Genomic DNA, 19,359 nt, shown 5'->3' on the forward strand with positions numbered 1-19,359 from the left:
GGAGGGGAAGGTCCATACTTGTCGATCCCGGCGAGGCATCTCCTGCCACGACGCCTTCGGCCCATCGCCACTCTGTGACTCTCAGCACCCGTCATACGAGTTTATTGAGAAGACCCGCAGTATGGATGGAGTCCAGTCCGAGAACGCAAGGCACCGTCCAAGCAAAGACCAATCTTACCTGGACTTGGAAAGCGAAGACGACGGAACCGATCTCTCCTCTGAAATGTCGCTAGAGGTCATCAACTCGGACGACTTTGACGGAGAGGGTAGCTTTCCTCCGATGGGCCGCAGCACGTCCGTCATCAAGCGAATGCCAACCCATCCTTTGGCTGACTCGGGTTCGGATCGCGAGAGTCAGCTTCCGTCGCCGCCCATGACCTTGGCCCAGGCTCTCCAAATGTCTCCAGAGACCGCCAAGGTCCCTCAGCTTCACGAGCACCAGTTGTGGTCCTCTAAGCCTTTACCACTGCCGCCGACGCCCGATACAACGCCTACGGCGGCTCAATATCCGGAAGACGCTCGGAACGCCTCAGATGACGTAGCATCTCATGTCGATGCCAGTGTCGCAAGCGACAGATTCTCTAGGAAGTTTTCGGTTCATCTACCTTTCATCCTGGCCTTTGACTCGGAAATTCTCGCACAACAGTTCACACTGATCGAAAAGGACGCACTCAACGAGATTGACTGGAAAGAACTCATCGAGATGGGCTGGAAGAATGCAACTAATAACGACTCCCGCTCATGGGTTGACTTCTTGCGTAACACCGATGCCCACGGCGTCGAGGTCGTCATTGCCAGGTTCAACATCATGGTCAAGTGGGCCTGCAGCGAGATTGTTCTCACCCAGAACATTGAGGAGCGAGCTCGGTGCATCATCAAGTTCATTCACCTGGCAGCCCACTGCCACCGCTTCCGCAACTTTGCGACCATGAGTCAAATTGCCATTGCCCTGACAAGTCAGGAGGTTGCCAGGCTTTCCAAGACGTGGGCCATGGTGCCACGTCGGGATATGCAAACGCTTCAGGAACTGGAATTACTAGTCTCGCCAACCCGCAACTTTCACAATCTACGGGCTGAGATGGAAGGCGGTTCCGACTCGGGATGTATTCCTTTCGTCGGCATATATACACACGACCTCCTTTTCAACGCGCAGCGTCCGTCCGAAATCGCCAGTTCACCAACTACAGCTCCTCTGGTCAATTTTGAGCGATGCCGGTATGCAGCCACCATCGTCAAGACTCTTCTCAGGCTACTCGAGGCCAGCACTCTCTATCAATTTCAGCCCGTCGAGGGCATCACTGAGCGATGTCTTTGGATGGGCGCATTGACTGATGAGGAGATCCGAAGACATTCGGAGAGCTTGGAATGAGCCAGCGTGCCTTGCCTACTCATGCAGTTACCTTGCTCCACGACAGGAAGGATAAACTTACCTACCTACCAGCCAAGGCTGGAAGCCTGACTCCGACCGCAGATCCGCGTTCTTCTGTAAATGTTCACCACATTCTACTTCTCTCGACATAGACACAATCCCGCACGCGCATACTGTACACCTAATCCACTTTTGTCCCAGAGGCTTACATCCGGTCCGACCTATACATAACACTCCTTCCACATACACGTTTCCTTGGATTGCAGCGAATTCTCGTCCCACACAGGCGAGAAGCGGCACAGGCATCAATGATTCGATGACTCACTAGCCGTCGCGATGGCGTTCGCGACTGGCTTGCTGTTTTTATATTCTTGTACACATAATCGGCGCGTTTAAACCGCACATTGAGGATGGGACGGGAGGGCAGGGAAGGAACAAAGTCGATACCCCATGACGTTTCTTTTCGTGAGCGAGCGACCAGGGTCGCATTCAGAGTTGCAGAGAGTATTGATGCTTCAGAGCGACGACGTTGACATCGTTGCCATAAGCAGGGTGGATGGGGAATGATACCATCATAAGAGACTTGCACGCAATATCATCATCAATTCCTGTGATTTGCATTGATTCACTCAGTCCTATATGCCGTGCAAGCTTGGACGGGTTTGGATCTGCATCAAGGTGAACATATACATGTGTACGTCTTCTCATGTCAAAGACTGGCGCTCTCAGCAACGTGACACGGGGATGCGGAAGACAAGCCCATTTGGCTCCCTGGTGAAGGAAACGCGCTTCATTGTGCTGTTTGCTACACTTGTCTTCATATACCTCGCCCCGATGTACATAAGCTCGCCTGATGGGTTCCTTGAGCCCGTGAAGTCGGCTCAAAAGTACACACTGGCCGCATTCAGCCGAGAAGTTCTATAACGACCGCTGTCATACCACATCCATTGGCCAAAACGATCACGTACGTCAAGTCATAGTGTTGCACTTTGAGCAAGGTATCTTTTTTGGTGTCTTCCCACGGTTTTGATAGCCCGTTCCAAGTCTCCCACAGATCACAGTTCACCACCATACTCCGAGAGCACGAGAGGAACAAGGTACAAAGGAGAGCATAAAGGAAAGGGCGGGCAAACGATCAAGTTCCACCCCTTTGACGTCGGTACACACAGGGCTTTCCCTCTCACCACTGGCCCCTTAAAAACGGGTTCGGCTGAACCCACCCAAGAGTCCGGATCGAGTATCTTTCCCTCATCAGCGCGTTCCAAGCCGAACCCTTTCCCTAAAATATCCTCCCCTCCAAACCTTTTTTCCCTACTTCGTATCCTCCGAAGGGCTAGAGAGTGCCCATGTTTGCGAAGAAGAAAGACAGCTGACTCCAGAGAAGTGGCCAGCCCGAATGAATCCCAGACAGGCGGTTTTTCCTGACGCCCGGCAGCGGTTGCGCATTGCTCCTAAGGTGCATATCCGATTTACCACTCGGCCTTGGTGGCCTCGCCACCCCACTCGGTGCTGGAGCCGGCGGCGGGGGCGGCGGCGGGAGCAGCGGTGTTCGTGGCACCCCACTCGTCGGTGGTGCCGTCCCAGTTACCGGTGGCACCGGTGAAGCCGGCGGGGGCGGCAGCCCATTCGTCGTTGGTGGCCTCGGGGGCCTCCTCCTCGGCGCCGACGACCTTGTCGTCCTCGACCTTGTCCTCGGCCTCGGCCTCGGGGTCGCGGTCTGAATATGGGTGTTAGCGGGGCGCGAAATATGAGACACACAGAGAGGCGGGGAGCGGAGAGCACATACAGAAGTACAGATCGGTCATGACCTCCCAGGGGGTCTCGCGGTTGTAAATGGTGCCGCGGAGGCGGAGGACCTCACGGGCGAGCATCCACCAGACGAGACCGATGGAGTGGCGACCCTTGTTGTTGGTGGGGATGGCAACGTCGACGTACTCGGTGGGCGAGTCGGTGTCGCAGAGGGCGATGACGGGAATGTTGACGTAGCTGGCCTCGCGGATAGCCTGGGCATCGGGGCGGGGGTCGGTGACGATGATGAGACGGGGCTCCTTGAACGAGCGGGTGATGTAGTTGGTGAAGGAACCGGGGGTGAAGCGACCGGCAATGGCGACGGCACCAGTGTGGTGGGCGAACTTCAGGACGGCACGCTGGCCGTAGGGACGGGCGGAGATGACGCAAATGTCGGCGGGGTTGTCGATGGCGGCGATGATGCGGGCGGCGAGGACAATCTTCTCCCTGGTGGACTGTTAGGAAAACCCCCGACGCCTGACTTGTCTTTCTTTCGAGTGCGCCTTACCAGGTCTTGCCGACGTTGATGACATTGACACCGTCCTGGCGAGTCTTCCAGAGGTAAGGCTCCATGTGAACCTGCATGTTCTTGCTGCCAATGTGGGCCTGAGCTGCGAGAAGCATCTCAATGTCCTGGCTGGTCGCGTTGAAGACCGAGGGGAGGTTAGCGGGAGCCATCTTGACTGCAGTTGTCGTTCTTCCTTCGGGGAGCTGGAGGGATGATGAGGGGGGGAAGGAAAGGAAGATCTGCGAGGGCGCGGATTTTTCGTGGAGGTTTGGCTACAGGGCCGGGGGAAAGTTCGCGACGAGCTTCAAAATTCGGCAAAAGTGTGTGGGTGCTGTTGCCCTGAACGTGCACGCGCACTAGTCCCAGATGGCATTAGAGCAAAAATGGGACGTACCTTGGCTAGTGCGCGAAGCAGAATGCACGTGACCGCAGTGGACTGTCCACATCGGGTTTAGCGCGCTCCGTGCTGTCGCCTGAGCAGATGCGCTGGAAATTTTGGCGACTTGACCCGCGATGTATGGAGATCGGGTTGTCGAAGCCAGAGGCGTGCCATCCTAGCAATATACGCCATGCCTCCCAATGTTCAAGGCCTGCAAAGGCTAAGCTCCTTCAACTGTAGGTGCTCCTCAAGAGACCGATTATACCGGCATCGACTGACAGCGGCGTCCCAGTATGTCTGCGTCCAGCAGCGACGAGGTCGATAACTCCAAGCTTTCTCCCTGTTATCCAGACAGCCAGCATCTCCTACAAGGAGGCCAAGAAGCGACAGCGTGCCGACCCCTACCGATGGCAGCAGTCACAGCAGCGAAAAGCAGCCAACGTCAAGAGGCAACAGGAGATCAAGGCTGCGAGGGATGCCACATGGGGTGACCCCGTCCACGGCATCCCAACGCCCTTTGTCGAGTCTTTCGATTCCGCTGGTCAGGCCGAGAAGTCCACACCACCCAAGGATGAGGACGGCAACTACATTTCCGAGCCGTACGCTCTGCCGACGTCACGTCACATCCAGAACCACCTGGTCACCCGCGACGAAATCGAAAGCGCCATTCAGCACGCTTACACCTTGTCCAAGCCCCTGCGCAGCGAGATTCGCGACCTCGTCGACCCGGCCACAGAACAGGAGGCCGAGAGGCAGCACGAACTCAGCCACAAGCGTGCTGTCGAGGCGATGAGCCGCATCACCTCCATGAACAACTCCAACTCCAAGATGCGGAAGCACGTCAACATCCGAAGGTGCATTGAGACATTCGGCCGCCACAACACGGATGAAGTGCTCAAGCAGAAGCCCGCCTCCATTCACGCTACGCAGGAGGCCGCACCCATCCGCGCCGGCCCTGACACGGGCAGTTCGGAAGTGCAAATTGCCATCCTGACCGTCAAGATTAGGAAGCTTTCGCAGGAGCTCAACCAGAACAGGGGCTACAAGGACATCCACAACAAGAGGAACCTGCGGCTGCTGTGCCACAGGCGGCAGAGGCTTCTGAGGTACATGGAGAAGAAGGAGAGGGGCAGTGAGAGGTGGACCAACCTCCTGGCGACGTTGGGACTCTCTCCGGCTACGTGGAAGGAGCAGATCAGCCTGTAAGACTGTAGGTTTAGAGATGTGTAGACTCGTCATTGTCCACTATGTACACTATGTATACTGATCAGAAACAATGCCGGTCTTTTGCGCGTCATTAACCTTAGGTGCCTCCTTGCGCCGTGATGACCCCGCTGGAGGGATTGCGAGATGGTGGTTGGTATTCTACAGGAAGTTGGGGAGAAAAACAAGACATTTAGATCAGAACACGCTAATGTAGTTACCAATTCGGTCCTTCTGGTTCTGGGCAATACACTCTGCAATCCAGGTGATGTTCCGGATTTCCTATCAAGCTGTTAGCCATTGACAGCACGGGTCAACCATGATGGTTCTGCTTACCTGTTCCCTGAGTCTCACCCAGGCATACACAATGGCGAATGAGAACTGCCTCGTGAAGGCGTTCTTGGAGATTTGCATCTCCTTGTGGTAAAACATGTCCTCCAAGCTCTTGCCATCGCCGCTTGCGCCGCCACCCATGTTGCCGGGCCCTGATGCACCTCCGCCTAGGCCGGCGGCGTCGAAGAAGGTTTTGTAGTCTGACTGGCCGTCCACCGCCAGACGCACACCCTCAAAGTCATCCGCTCTCGAGAGCATCAGGGTGCCTTCGGGATAGAGTCTGCCGAAGTTGGGGTAGAGCTTCTTACGATCAGCCTTGGACAGCTCAGTACCGAAGGAGTTGAGGGTAATGTTGATGGCACGACGATCAGCTTCGAACTCAAGAATCTCTGACATGATCTCCGACGTTGGCGTATTGCTCATCTCGGGATGGCTGTTGACGAAATTATAGAAGTCCTCGAGGTAGTTCTTGTACAGGGTGTTGCGAACAATCTCAATATTGAGCTCGTCAAGGTCCTGGTGGCTCAGACTGCCCTTGAAGTAGGCAGCGAGGGGTGTCTCAATTAAAACGCTGTTGTAGAGCTCCTCAATGTTGGTGGCAACGCAGAGGACTGGCATCGTCTCGAACCATCCGAGGGGGTGGCAACGTTCTAGCAGCTCACGGGTATCGCGCTCGTGCAGAGTGCCGGTAATGAGAAGGGCAACATTGTCGATCATGTAGCCGTACGTGACGTAGTCCATGAACTGCGCAAGCGCGCCGACAGCATTCGCGCGCACATAGCGGAACTCGGAAACAAGCTTGTCTGTCGTCTTGGATGCGAGGGCCGAAGTCGAGGGGTTTGGAGGGAGGTTGCCTAGAAAGTCGCCGTAGGCAGGGCCGAGCTGAAGCTTGAGATCTAACTGGACTTAGAGATAGTCTTATTAATACAGAGGGTTTGTGCGCACCATCAATCGTCTCGCATTGTGTCAGGTTGGAGTAGTTGGATCCTGTGAGCAGACCGTTCCTGTATCCACGAACGATGCCCTCGATGTAGCTACGAAAGTTAGCTGGACGGACGATAAACGGTGCATCGGTCAGGTCCTACCCGTTGTTCACGTTGAACAGAAGCCCCTCCATTGCGAAGCGGACTGACAGACAGTAAGTAGGCGAGATTGTAGTCGTTGGAAGTTCCAAGGTCGGAATTTCGCCGTCAAGAGATGCGATGATGCTGTTGAGCCTGCACCAGCAAAGCTTCCAGGCGACCAAGTTCCCTCATCACTGGATCACAGGCTGGTAGGCATGGAGTGGCACGGACCATGTCACGTAGCTCCACTGTTCCATGCAAGGTTCAGCTACGTCGGAAGAACTGTTTATACGGTCACCGTTCTGCATTGGAGCTTGTGTCTCCACTCGTTTTCCAATTGGGTGTGGGGCTGGAGCAAAGGCTGCAGAAAGCCAAAAAAAAATTGGAGGAGCTCGACCTTGAAAAATTTCCAACCACCACAATCCGCTACAAGCGATCTCCTTCCCACGACAAGCAACATTCGTGAGAAGAGCGGAGGATCCCACCCACAGACTGTGTCAGAAGAGTATCGGACTCTACAACAGTCATCATGTCCCTCTTCGTTCTCGCTGAGACGCCTGCGGGGTGCGTTTCATTCAACATCGAGCTGGATGCGTGGTCGCTAACGTCTGCATAGCTACGGCCTGTTCAAGGCTGCCGACAAGAAGCTTCTGAAGCGCGAGGAGCTTACTTCCGGTCCTACCTCTTCCGAGCAGATCAATGACATGTGAGTGACTCGGGACTTTGACGGCGGCGGATTTGGATTGAAGACTGCAATTGTGCGGTGTAGTTCAAGGGTCGCGTGCGTGTCTAGACAACATTTACTGACTGAATTCAGGCTCAAGCTCAAGTCTTTTGTCAAGTTCGACAGCTCCGCCATTGCCGTTGAGGAAGCCAGTGGACTCCGCGAGGGCCGCGTTCCCCCGATGCTGGCCAACCTTCTCAACGAGATCAAGGACGAGAAGAAGGCTTCGCTAGCCGTCGCCGATGTCAAGCTCGGTGCTGCCATTGGCAAGCTCCCCGACCTCGACATCAAGGCGGTTTCCGACGCTGCCACCCTGGACCTTTTCCGTGCCGTTCGCGAGAACCTTTCTTCCCTGATTCCCGGTCTCGCCGATGAGACTGTCGACCGCATGGCTCTGGGTCTTTCCCACTCCATCTCTCGCCACAAGCTCAAGTTCTCCGCCGACAAGGTCGATGCCATGGTCGTCCAGGCCATCAAGCTTCTCGATGATCTCGACAAGGAGCTCAACGTCTACGCCATGCGAACCAAGGAGTGGTACGGCTGGCACTTCCCTGAGCTGGCCAAGATCCTCAACGACAACCTTGCCTACGCCCGTCTCGTCGACCTTGTCGGCATGCGCGAGAATCTCGCTGACGCCGACCTTTCCGACATCCTCCCTGAGGAGCTCGAGACCCCGGTCAAGACCGCTGCTGAGATTAGCATGGGTACCGAAATCACGCCCGACGATCTCGAGAACATCCAGCTCCTCGCCCGCCAGGTCATCTCGTACTCTGAGTACCGTACTCAGCTGTCCTCGTACCTCGAGACTCGCATGCGCGCTCTTGCCCCCAACCTGACGGCCCTCGTCGGCACCCTCGTCGGTGCCCGCCTGATCGCCCACGCTGGTTCCATTCTCAGCCTTGCCAAGGCGCCTAGTTCCACCATCCAGATCTACGGTGCCGAGAAGGCTCTGTTCCGCGCCCTCAAGACCAAGCACGACACGCCCAAGTACGGTATCATCTACCATTCTTCTCTCGTTGGTCAGGCTACCGGCAAGAACAAGGGCAAGATCGCCCGTTCGCTCGCTGCCAAGACGGCCCTCGGCCTTCGTGTCGACGCCCTGGCCGACTTTGATGGCGAAGATGCCGATGAGGAGGAGAGGGGCATGCTCGGCCTCACCAGCCGCATCAAGCTCGAGAACCTCCTCCGCAAGCTTGAGGGCAAGCCTCCTCTGCCCAAGGGTGCCAACATTGCCCCCGATGGCTCGCTCACTGCCCCTGCTCAGTTCACCCTGAACGAGGTCAGGAAGTACAACGCCGACGCTGATGGTGTCGACGGTGCCGAGGTCAACGGCAAGGCCGACAAGAAGGCCAAGAAGGCCAAGAAAGCTCTGATCCAGGAGGTCGAGATGAAGGATGCCGACAGCGAGGCCGAGGACTCGGATGACGACATGGAGGACGCCCCTGGCTCTCCCAGCATTGGTTCCGTCTCAGACGACACGGACGGCGAGAAGCCTTCCGACAAGGCTGAGCGTAAGGCCCAGAAGGCCCGTCGCAAGGAGCGCGAGGAGAGGAGGGTGAAGAAGGCCGAGCAGGACGCCAAGCGTGCTGCTGCTACCCCTGTCAAGGTCACCACCACCAAGGTCGTTGTCGAGACCACTCCTGCCAAGCTCACCGAGGCTGACTACGAGCGTCACGCCGCGGCTGCCGGTATCAGCGTCACCAAGTTCAAGCGCAAGTTCGAGCGTGGCGATGTCGAGCTCGGCCCCGACGGCCAGCCAGTTGTGTTCAGCAAGAAGGAGCTGAAGAAGCTCCGCAAGGCTGAGGAGAAGGCCGGCGAGACCCCCTCCAAGTCTGATGCGGAGGGCAAGAAGAAGAGGAAACACGAGGACGCCGAGGAGGCGACGCCGAAGAAGGAGAAGAAGCAGAAGAAGAAGCGCCAGTCGCTGGGTGCCTAAGCATCCCATGTGTTCTGTACATGTCTCCTCTTGCTGTATGATACCTCGATCTTGGTTGTTTGCTATTTGGCCGGCGTTATTGGCGGGACCCTTGGGGGGAAAGGTTGGTCTAAACGGTTGCATGTCTCTCAATGCTGGAAATCAAGAAAAGCATTTTACACTCGAGTATGCACTCATTTGTGACGTCCTGAAAGGCCACCTTGACGGAGTACAACGTAGCCTCCTATTCATTTACAAGTTTGCATGGAATTCAGGCGTAGTGTTCTAGAAAACTGTGTTGGTTGCGATGCATCGTCTCTGTAAGCGCTGTGTGCTGATGGCACTGGTAGCCGTGCTAAAACCGGGGCTCATAAAATGACCTGCATGCCTCCTGATAATGTGAACAACAGCACGTGACATCGCTCTTCTCACCATCACGTCCTCTTGCCCATCTCACATTGCATCGAAACCCATCGCGTTGCCAACGCGCGCTGGTCAGCACGCGTCAAGGCAGATGGAGGGACTCCTTCGCGGCTCAAGGCGGGCACGCCGCGTTGCCCAGAACTCTGGACCAGCAAGCACACCAGAAGTCAACAGCACGCCAGACCCCCAACTCCCGCCGAGCTCTGTGTCAGATCAGCAGGTGCATGCTGCACAGAGGTTATTGATGAACTACTACACAGAGCGTAGGTCGCCGTCTGGTTCCAGGGGTAGGTCATTCATTTTCATTTGTTGTGTCAGACGAAAAACTGGATCTGGAGGAAAGGGCTGCAAGAGGCTTCAACCTCCCTCCCATTCAACACTTTGGGCCTCGCCACAAACTACATCTGACACTTTTGTCGGGGGTTTTCATACATCGAGTCAACTTTTTTTCATTATGCACGTCAGAGTCTCGACTTGTTGGCAGACCTTCATCTTCACATAGCCCCAGTCCTGGCTGGCTTTCAACCACGCTCAAACGCAAATAGAAAGAGTAGTATTCAATCCCCTGCCTGCCTACCTTGGAGATAAACCTCCCCGGATTCCTGTCCTGCGTTCATTTTCATTCACGTGGCTCATAGGTGGCCTCAAATCTCTGAGCGTACTCTCTAAGCACCTGCCACGCTTTTTTTCTTTGCTTGGCTCATTTGCATGTCGCCTGGTCAATTCTCCAGGATGCTGATCAAGCCACTCTGACACCGTTCCAGGGACACCAACGACTCATACGCCTCAGCAAGGCTTCGACAGGGACGACGACAGCCCTTCAATACAGCCCAACTTAAGACACGCCGCCATGGAAACACCTGACCTGAGGCATCCAGCGGCTCGCTCACCGGCGGAGACACCGGCGGATGCTGACGAGTTCACTAGCCCTGAGGAAGACGGTGATGATCACTTTGATGATCATGAAGAGTACACGGAAGGCCCGATTGACGAGCAGATTGAGGATCAAATAGAAGAAGACGATCAAGAAGGCGACATGGCGATGCCCTTTGACCCAAGCGCCATGGGCCTGAAAGAGATCTCCAATTTGGGCAAGTTCACTGTGAGCAGCCACAAGCCGGGAAATGGAGTGGAGGAGATGCGCAGCGATGATACGGACGAGTACTGGCAGTAGGTTGCGCGACTACATGGCAGGCATTTGACAGTAGCTCACCATTTCAGATCCGACGGACCCCAGCCTCATAGAATGACTGTCTACTTCGTCAAGCGCGTTGGCATTCGCGACATCCGCTTCTACGTCGACTACCAGGCCGACGAATCCTACACGCCGACCAAGATTCTTTTCAAATCTGGGACAAGCGAGAACAACCTCATTGAGTTCGCCGTCATGGAGCTCACGACGCCCTCTGGATGGCAGCAGGTTCCTATCGCGGGCACAGGTGGAGGGCCAGACGGCAACACCCTCGCCTGCTATGTGTTTCAGATGCAGATTCTCGAGAATCACCAAAACGGCAAGGACACGCATCTGCGCGGCATCAAGATCTACGCCGCCGACACGGACGCCCGCGCCTCGGTCGAGGCGGGTAGCAATCCAATGGCGGAAATGGTTGAGATGATCGACAAGACGGCGCTGCGCGGTGAAGACGAAGAGTTTGCCGAAGAGGACTCGGATCAAAGGATCCGCCGACTGGAGAGGCGGCTGCGGGCGAAGCGCTGGGACCCGAGCGAGGGGGCAATGAGCGAACCAGACTTTATGAAGGAGCCTGAAATCCGATGAGCGAGCTGGGGCGTCCTCCCGTCTCTTTCAGATGTTCGAGCCGACTGAGATACGACATGATGAGCAACATCAATATATGGTATGATTATGGCCTAGAGACTCGGGCTCCGATAGGCCTCGATTATGGGACGAACAGGGCGAATGCCTCAGCAATGAACATTGACGCGATTGCGTACCAACTCGGGTGTGAGATGGCTCAGGCACGCATATTGCAGCCAGCATGATGCATGTACAACTCGAGTGCCCAGGCCCGTGGCACGGGACAAGGCTGTGGCAGACGCCAAGGTTCCAGATGAATCTGGTTCAGCACCATGGCTCAAGCAACGTGGGCTCACAACTTGCACCAACAGCTCAGCGTGCATGGCTGTCTGTAAAGCTGGCTCCATTCTGAGGCTGGGGTTTCGAGCCTACTGATGCGCATGTCAGATATCTTGCAACGAAGTCCTTCGATTGGCAAGATGCAGCATCGCAACGTGTGCAGTTTCCAGTCATGTTGCATCAAGATGATGCGTCATATGGAAGGCTTTCTGAACTCTAGAGGCTGTGTCAATATAATTATGTCCTAGGGCCTCGCCTCGGAGCCAAGAACTTCCATTCACAGTCATAAAATACAGTTCGTCTGCAGGGGGGATCAATCAAGTGATTTAGTGGCCGGCATTGCTACGCCGCAGAGAGAGACGTTGGGCCGGCTTCTGGTCTTCTGATAGGCACATGGGCAACTCGATGTTGGGGCGCCAGCGCAAGGCTCTGTAATCTCAGCCAGGTCGAGCTTCGCCTGCGTACAGTCTCAATCTTACTTAGATCATCTGGGCAGTGGCCTCAGGTCACACGTCGATTTTGCGGAGTCAAGCCCTGGAGTCCTCCAGCCTGACGTGAGCCCGAGATGAGGATGGTGACGGGCTGTGAGATCTTGCAGGCTCACTGGCCACTACCACGACTACTTAACACAATATCCTGCGCTGTAGTTCTTTGCTCATGTACCTGGAACATACTTGGTCCAGACTTGCTTGACGTGACAGAGCCGAGCAGTTCAACTTTTGCCACGGCGACATAACCGCCCAACTCCATACAACCAGACACAGCAGCAATGGCAACTTGGTGCGGAAACTGCGGCAAACGAAGAATCCACTCCCACACCCTGGAGAGTCGAAAACGGAACTACTGCGAGAACTGTCGCGCACGGCGCAGAACGCATCCGACATATTGTATATCCTGCGGGGAGCCCGAAGCGCGTGAAAACGCAAGGTGCATTCTTCACCGGGGCAACACGAGGGGATACGTTGATTACTACACTCGGTGAAATGGATCAGCATCATCAAGCCTCGGAGAGCTAATGATGATATCGGAAATGGTATGGCGAGGTTCAGGAAGCTAGAAGTCAGAATAAGACAATGCTCACGATATCGACAACGCCAAGCCGGGTATCTTGCAGTATTGGAACCGATTAAATTCATTCACTTTCGAGGGAGCAATTACTTGGCCTTTCGATATGGGAGATCGGGTGTCCTGAGGACAATCGGAGAGTGGGAGCCATGTCGTGTTAGTGTACCTCGTCTGTGTTCATCAACACCAATGCGATGGACATTTTTTCGTCTTGGCAGACCCGGGCACACTCACATCTGAAGAACCAGCCAACGTTGAAGTTTGCCAGGGCTGCCGGCTTAATCCTACCCTACCAAGTCACGTAGGTAGGTACGAGCACCGCCAACGGACAGTGGAGTCTTGGTCGACATGCAGGACTTGCCTTGTTCAATTGGAGACACAGATGCAGGCGACAGGGCCAGGATGATCGTCCATGCCCCCGGTTGAAGAATGCGATGTGCTCTCCTCGCCCTGCATGCCCCCTCCCCTCCCCACGAGTGGTGATCGTAATTCTCCTCTCTCTTACATCTGCCAAAAATCAACTCATCAAGCCTCTTTTGGAGTTTCCCTAAATACTTACGCCAAAGTCGTGTACGGTATTACTGCCAGGAAATCCCCACGGGTTGCCATGTCCTCACAACAGCAGAGCCAACAACCTTCCATTGCAGCGGTATGCTCCGTCGCTCGAGAATGTCTTCTTGCACCTTGCGACCAACTTCCCAGATCCAAAGAGGGGACTTTGCAGTGGCAAGAGAGTCAATGCTAACTGTCAATGGCAGGATCCTGATGTAGTGGGAAACCTGGAGAATGACAACGACTCATCCGCTGACGTCGAAAGGTCAGCAGCTGAAGATATCCAGAACTGAGGATCGATACTCATCCTATCGTTCAGTCTACGTGAATCCACAGCATCACTGCGGTCCAGCATTCTCGAGTATCGCAACATCAATGGCCGCCATTTTCAGTCGTCAACAACAACCGACTACTGGTGAGTTCTCTTATGGCTTGGCATGAATGCAAGTTTGTGCGCGATTCATGGTTCAAGAAAACTTACTCCTTGTCCCTAGGGCACCAACTGACGAGAAACACATTGAGGGGTTTGACCTTGCGTACGACACTCTGCTTAATGTATGAACGATCAGAAAGCACTCGCTAACCGCAACAGCCACCAGTACATGTTGCTCTTGATGGACAACAAGCTCTCCAATGCCCCCATCGGCAACAATCCCCAAAGAATTCTTGATATTGGCACAGGCACAGGAATCTGGGCCATCGACATGGCTGACGAGTTTCCTTCTGCCGAGGTGCTCGGCACTGACATCTCGGCTGTCCAGCCTAGTTGGCTCCCGCCAAACTGCAAGTTTGAGATTGATGACGCGCAGCTAGACTGGACGTTTCCCGTGAACCATTTCTCCTACATCCACGCCCGCCACCTTTACGGCGGCATTGATGACTGGCCTAAGCTTTACCGCCAGGCCTTCACCCACTGTGCCCCAGGTGGCTGGTTCGAAAACGTTGAGATCGAGCTCACTACGCGTGCGGAAAACCCGCGCTACACTCTCGGCCCGGACCATGTTTTCACTCAATGGCGAGACCTGTTCTTTGCTGCTGGCGACAAGATAGGGCGCACGTTCCGCATAGCTGAGAATAACCGCATGGAGCGCGACATGCGCGACGCTGGGTTTGTTGACATCGTGACACATCAGTGGAAGGTTCCTATTGGTGGGTGGGCAAGTGACCCGAAACTGAAGAAGGTCGGCCTCTTCAACGGGTTGTTCATTGATCAGTCAATCGACGGTTTCGTTGTTTTCCCTATTGGTGAGATTCTGGGTTGGTCGTTTGACGAAGTCACTGTTCTCGTGGCGAACATGAGGGCCGCCCTTCGCGATCCCAAAGCGTTACCGTATTACAATCTGTAAGTTTCTTCCCTGTCTCTGTTGTGCGCCACGCTGATCTGTACATCAGGCACATGGTGTATGGTCGGAAGCCGGACAATGCCGTGTCGCCGCCGCTTGCGCCCCAGAAAAGTCCGAGTCCGCCGGCGTAGGTCGACCTCGTCCATGGGGTCGAAACGACACTCGGTCCGCAATGCCGAAGTTGTTTTAGACAGACTAGAGTCTGGTGTCTGCTTGAGTTCGTTGGGGGCTCAAAGGACCAGTCCCGCCTGCCCAGGATGCCATATCTTGATGCTGAATGAGTACCGAATATAACGTCAAGATGCACGCCTGTCAGAACATTGATTCCGTCATGAACAATGGGTTGTGCGCTGTGCTCCTTATCTTGATTCAAAGACGTAGCCTGCTTTATACATGGAAGATCATGATCGTGGTCATGTGCAACAACTGGCGTGCCGCATGCACATGTTGAGCCGAGTCCCCTCTGAGTGACAGCTACCGTCGATATTTGTACGGCAGGTGTGTCGAGCTTGGGCTTCAGATGGCAGCCGGCGTTGTGGACGCCCAGCTGTCCAGGCTAGTCATAGTAGGTTACCGCCGTAAAGAAGCACCTCAATTAGGTATAGAAAAGGAATTGGACGTATGCTACGAATGCACAAGGTAGGTAGGGGGATAGACGATGCCATTGAAGACCCAAAGACTGGCACCATCAGTGAGTGGAGCAGTCGGAGACACCGCTTACCTAACAAACTCCACTGGAACTGACGCCGGACTAGTGCAGCCTCACCAACCTCAAGCAACTACCTCGCGACGGCAGCCTCGTGACCGATTTACCCTCGTGCTTCTGACCTCCATTGAAGCTCTGCCGCAATCCTCACAAACATAACCATGGCAAGCCAACCTTCCGAAGAGCCCGTGGTGCCGGCCACCGCCGCTCCTGCGCCTGCCGCGACAGTATCACCAGCGCCCGCCACCAACGGCGTCACAACTGCCGACAAGCCAGACCAGGCGGAGACCGCAACCGAGCAAAATGGCGAGAAGGAGGCCGAGGCCGAGCAGGCCGCGCCAGTTCCCGAGGGCAAGCTCCCCACGCGCAAAGACATGTCGCTCCGCGAGTTCCTCACCAAGATGGATGACTACGCCCCAATTGTATGCTCTCGCCCTTCCCCCTCCTCCCTCTGTGTGCTGCCTATCGTAGACCCTCCCCCCACTGACATGCCCTCGCTCCAGATCCCCGATGCCGTGACAAACTACTACATGACCAAGGCCGGCCTGCCGCCTCCCCCGCAGACGGACCCACGCCTCGCGCGGCTGCTCGCCCTCGCGACGCAAAAGTTCGTCGCCGACATTGCAGCCGACGCGTACCAGTACTCGCGCATCCGCGCCTCCAACACCAACGCCAACAACCCCATGGGCAACCTCGGCGCCGCCGCCGGCTTCCCGATCCCCGGCCAGCCCGCGGGCCCGACGGGCGCGGCCTCGAAGGACCAGGGCCGCGGCGGTCCTCTGGGTATCCAGCGCCCGGGCTACGGCGGTGGTGGACAGGGCGGCAGCCAGAACAGGACCGTGCTGACGATGGAGGATCTGGGCATGGCTGTCGGCGAGTATGGCGTCAACGTCAAGAGGAGCGAGTTCTACCGCTGAGCCGGCCCATGCTGCATTTGGCCCTGCGGAAGGCGACGGATTGGTCTGCTTCAGGCGTTTTGATTTGTCTTTTTTACTACAATCATGAGGCGTTGGTGGAATTGGCCCCTGGATGGGTCTGGGCTCGGGGTATCACGGCTGTCTTTCCCAACAAAACAGGCAGAGACAAGGCAGCAAGTTGTAGTAGCATCAGGCCTGGCGGCCGCAGGCGAGAAATCTTACATCATGGTAAGCCAAGGCTGGTGTTTATTTTTTTCTTCTTACAATTCGGATCGGGGTGTAGTGTACAACAACAGGGCCAGCCTAAAACTCGATTGCCCCCCTAAACGCCTGTGTATGCACGCCTGCTTCTTGACAGTCTCTTACGCCCTCGACCAGATGAAGGGCTTCCTCGTGCTGTGCCATGTTAGTCTTGCTGCTCCGTTCCTGTTTGGGTACATCTCTCCGAAGGCTGCGACTCACGGCGAGAACTCTCCCAGCTTGTGTCCGACCATGTCCTCGGTGATGGTCACGTCGTGGTAGACCTTGCCGTTGTAGATCTGGAACCTGAGGCCCACAAAGTTGGGCAGGATGGTGGCAGAGCGCTGCTGCGTATAAATGGCGGGCGCCTTCTTGCCGGCCTGGGGGCGGACAATGGGGAGGCTGTTGAGCTAGGTCAGAGGTCGGTCGAACATTGGCGAGGCGGCAGGGTATTCTTACGGCACAATGTGCGGTCCTGCGGCAGCAAGTGTCAGCGAATTGAAACACACACACACACACTATCGCAGGTGAAGGCGCAACTCACCTTTCCACACGGAACGCTTGAACAGTATCCTGGTGGGCTGCATGGTGCCTGCTTGACGTAGATTATTCGTTGACGAGCTGGACTTGCACAGCTTGGGCGGGCTAGACGCGGTCATGTCGAAGCTGGTAATATTTTCCGGGGTCGCAGGGCGATGACATGGTCACGTGATATTGGCAAGAGGGGTGGGGGTCACGGTCCGGGGAATTTGGGGGAACACCCCCGTCGAACAACGCCGGGAGTGCGCCGAGGATGCCGGCGATGCATCTGGCGTTGGACAATCCTGCTGCCGCGCACGGCGTATCGTTTCGGGCTGGCAAGCTGCTGGGGATTTCGTGATGGCTTGGCAGTCCATTGTGGTGAACGATTGATGCATTGACAATCAGGGTAATGTTGAAGAGTCCTTATAGATCGGTCATTGATAAACTTAATCTGTTTACATGGTACGAAACGCTTTAACAGCCTAAAATGATGCCATCATTTCTTGGCAACTTGTCGACTGGGTTGGTGAATGACAAGCATTCAAGCCGAGCACATTCTTCAAATGGAAGCTTCGAGCACTCAAGAGAGGGCGCATATGAGGTCGACGGCGAACGTGGCCTCTACCTAGAGTGGGTCTGCCATAATCGGAGATTGTCCATAGCGGGCTGCACGCCGCCCTCCAGCCCGCAGCCGGACACCCTCTGACCCTGAAGCCCGCCACCCCAACTCGCTGCAGAAAGGGCCAACCGCTAAAAGTTATTTCGCAATCCGCGCCGCACGACCATCTTCTCCAAAACTCCATCCCCCATCCCCATCCTCCCACCCTCTCTCCTTCGACCCGAGCTGTCTAAACGCCAACCAACCCATTTCCTGCCCCAACACCAGCTCGCTCCGACAGACACAGCAAACTACCGCCAAAATGGTCAGCGCTCAAGTGTACGTCTCTTCGTCCGATGCGTTGTCCACCGCGTCCCCGCGCAATCGCCTCGCACGCAGAAAGCTAACAGGGGGATGCGCAATACAGTACCAACCTGATCATCATGCTCGGCATGATCCAGGTCTCCCGCAAGGTCCCCTTTGAGGATCCTTCCGTCCTCCAGGGATGCCGCGCCCTCTACATCTTCAGCAACCTGCTGATCGCCATCGTCTACCTCTACATCCAGTCTAAGATTAACGCCAAGAAGGGTACGTCAACACGAGGCTCACGCAGGCCAATGTTGACTATTTTTTTTTTTTTGAGTGCGAAGACCCAGGACTAACCAGACACACAGACATGACGACCCTCAAGTACGTCGAGCCTGCCCCCGTCGGCTCCTCCGAGGAGCCCAAGCTCGTGACGACCACCGTCCACGCCTACGACTCGGCCCAGCTCAAGCAGGCCTTCCGCTCGCAGGCCATGGGCGTCGCCATGATGGGCTTCATGCACCTCTACATGAAGTACACCAACCCCCTCCTCGTCCAGTCCATCATCCCTCTCAAGGGCGCCTTCGAGAGCAACCTTGCCAAGATCTACATCTGGGGCCAGCCCCCCGTCGGCGACCTCAAGCGCCCTTTCAAGGCCGCCGCCGGCTTCATGAGCAGCCTCCAGGGTGGTGGCCCCGCCAGCGACAAGAAGGCCGTCGAGGCCGCCGAGCGCTCCGGCCGTGGTGGTGTCAAGGAGGAGTAAATCAGTCGATCACGACAAGAAAGGGCCATGGGGGGTTTTTTTTTTGTTCGGAGGGCATTGGGGCTTGTTGCATACGTGTGCACCTTGCGAGACGTGCCGCTGGCGCCTGGGAGCCGAGGATTGATATGGTGGGATCGGTAGATTTTGCCCTGGGAGTGTAGATGACAGGCATATTGGTCTCAGCCCGTCTGAAGTCGCATTGCATCAAGCATGACCCAAACTACAGCTCGCCATGCCAATGTGCTCAGTGCATTCATGCTCTGTCTGCAGCCGAGGGTATCCTAAGCCCTTCGCAAGTATAAGTGCGTAGGCCGACAAATTCCCATTGGCCATTGGGCAACCTGACACCATCTGGTCATGCCAATCGTAGATGCACTGCTGTGGCTGTCACGCAAACACGGCTCTTTACTGTCTAGCTCCGTGAAGCACATGCACCAAATACCACTTTAACCACGCACGTGACTTCGCGACGGCTACGAGCCATGACATAATCGTTTTGGGATGCGCCCCGCGGCCTTCTGAAAGTCTGCCCCCCTCAAAGTTTGA

General features: G+C 55.8%; 10 protein-coding genes across 10 annotated transcripts in view; 7 read left to right on the forward strand and 3 right to left on the reverse strand.

Annotated features, from left to right (window-relative positions):
- The window catches only part of VDAG_07088 (uncharacterized protein), a gene marked incomplete at both ends in the record, with an annotated part of 4,428 nt that extends 3,059 nt beyond the window's left edge, over nucleotides 1–1,369 (forward strand). Inside the window, one exon of the mRNA XM_009655993.1 lies at nucleotides 86–1,369. Coding sequence (XP_009654288.1) covers nucleotides 86–1,369 — 1,284 coding nt within the window. The remainder of the gene's footprint in view (nucleotides 1–85) is intronic.
- Nucleotides 1,370–2,838: 1,469 nt separating this feature from the next.
- Nucleotides 2,839–3,835, reverse strand: VDAG_07089 (40S ribosomal protein S0; the record flags this gene model as incomplete). The annotated part of the gene is made up of 3 exons (XM_009655994.1): nucleotides 2,839–3,086; nucleotides 3,156–3,604; nucleotides 3,666–3,835. The coding sequence occupies 3 exons, from the start codon at nucleotides 3,833–3,835 to the stop codon at nucleotides 2,839–2,841; spliced, it is 867 nt and encodes a 288-aa protein (XP_009654289.1).
- Nucleotides 3,836–4,191: 356 nt separating this feature from the next.
- VDAG_07090 (uncharacterized protein) lies at nucleotides 4,192–5,343 on the forward strand. Its single transcript, XM_009655995.1, has 2 exons — nucleotides 4,192–4,280; nucleotides 4,337–5,343. Exons 1-2 carry the CDS (start codon nucleotides 4,235–4,237, stop codon nucleotides 5,248–5,250), a joined length of 960 nt encoding a protein of 319 aa, XP_009654290.1. The 5' UTR covers nucleotides 4,192–4,234; the 3' UTR covers nucleotides 5,251–5,343.
- Nucleotides 4,686–6,799, reverse strand: VDAG_07091 (vacuolar ATP synthase subunit d). The gene is made up of 4 exons (XM_009655996.1): nucleotides 6,666–6,799; nucleotides 6,526–6,614; nucleotides 5,584–6,476; nucleotides 4,686–5,529 (listed from the first exon to the last, which is right to left on the reverse strand). The coding sequence occupies exons 1-4, from the start codon at nucleotides 6,695–6,697 to the stop codon at nucleotides 5,446–5,448; spliced, it is 1,098 nt and encodes a 365-aa protein (XP_009654291.1). The 5' UTR covers nucleotides 6,698–6,799; the 3' UTR covers nucleotides 4,686–5,445.
- Nucleotides 6,800–7,089: 290 nt separating this feature from the next.
- VDAG_07092 (nucleolar protein NOP58) lies at nucleotides 7,090–9,304 on the forward strand (the record flags this gene model as incomplete). The annotated part of the gene is made up of 3 exons (XM_009655997.1): nucleotides 7,090–7,208; nucleotides 7,261–7,350; nucleotides 7,462–9,304. The coding sequence occupies exons 1-3, from the start codon at nucleotides 7,174–7,176 to the stop codon at nucleotides 9,302–9,304; spliced, it is 1,968 nt and encodes a 655-aa protein (XP_009654292.1). The 5' UTR covers nucleotides 7,090–7,173.
- A 493-nt stretch (nucleotides 9,305–9,797) lies between these two features.
- On the forward strand, nucleotides 9,798–11,483 carry VDAG_07093 (anaphase-promoting complex subunit 10; the record flags this gene model as incomplete). Its single annotated transcript, XM_009655998.1, has 3 exons — nucleotides 9,798–9,993; nucleotides 10,471–10,876; nucleotides 10,928–11,483. 3 exons carry the CDS (start codon nucleotides 9,798–9,800, stop codon nucleotides 11,481–11,483), a joined length of 1,158 nt encoding a protein of 385 aa, XP_009654293.1.
- A 2,012-nt stretch (nucleotides 11,484–13,495) lies between these two features.
- Nucleotides 13,496–14,892, forward strand: VDAG_07094 (uncharacterized protein; the record flags this gene model as incomplete). The annotated part of the gene is made up of 4 exons (XM_009655999.1): nucleotides 13,496–13,833; nucleotides 13,913–13,973; nucleotides 14,011–14,760; nucleotides 14,811–14,892. Exons 1-4 carry the CDS (start codon nucleotides 13,653–13,655, stop codon nucleotides 14,890–14,892), a joined length of 1,074 nt encoding a protein of 357 aa, XP_009654294.1. The 5' UTR covers nucleotides 13,496–13,652.
- Nucleotides 14,893–15,628: 736 nt separating this feature from the next.
- Nucleotides 15,629–16,384, forward strand: VDAG_07095 (transcription initiation factor TFIID subunit 10; the record flags this gene model as incomplete). The annotated part of the gene is made up of 2 exons (XM_009656000.1): nucleotides 15,629–15,889; nucleotides 15,971–16,384. The coding sequence occupies 2 exons, from the start codon at nucleotides 15,629–15,631 to the stop codon at nucleotides 16,382–16,384; spliced, it is 675 nt and encodes a 224-aa protein (XP_009654295.1).
- A 362-nt stretch (nucleotides 16,385–16,746) lies between these two features.
- Nucleotides 16,747–17,211, reverse strand: VDAG_07096 (mitochondrial ribosomal protein S19; the record flags this gene model as incomplete). The annotated part of the gene is made up of 3 exons (XM_009656001.1): nucleotides 16,747–16,780; nucleotides 16,847–17,026; nucleotides 17,144–17,211. 3 exons carry the CDS (start codon nucleotides 17,209–17,211, stop codon nucleotides 16,747–16,749), a joined length of 282 nt encoding a protein of 93 aa, XP_009654296.1.
- An 855-nt stretch (nucleotides 17,212–18,066) lies between these two features.
- On the forward strand, nucleotides 18,067–18,813 carry VDAG_07097 (inorganic phosphate transport protein PHO88; the record flags this gene model as incomplete). The annotated part of the gene is made up of 3 exons (XM_009656002.1): nucleotides 18,067–18,083; nucleotides 18,172–18,332; nucleotides 18,419–18,813. The coding sequence occupies 3 exons, from the start codon at nucleotides 18,067–18,069 to the stop codon at nucleotides 18,811–18,813; spliced, it is 573 nt and encodes a 190-aa protein (XP_009654297.1).
- Nucleotides 18,814–19,359: the final 546 nt, after the last annotated feature.

This window comes from Verticillium dahliae, genomic scaffold (assembly GCF_000150675.1).
Source record: "Verticillium dahliae VdLs.17 supercont1.15 genomic scaffold, whole genome shotgun sequence".
Taxonomy (NCBI): Eukaryota; Fungi; Ascomycota; class Sordariomycetes; order Glomerellales; family Plectosphaerellaceae; genus Verticillium; species Verticillium dahliae.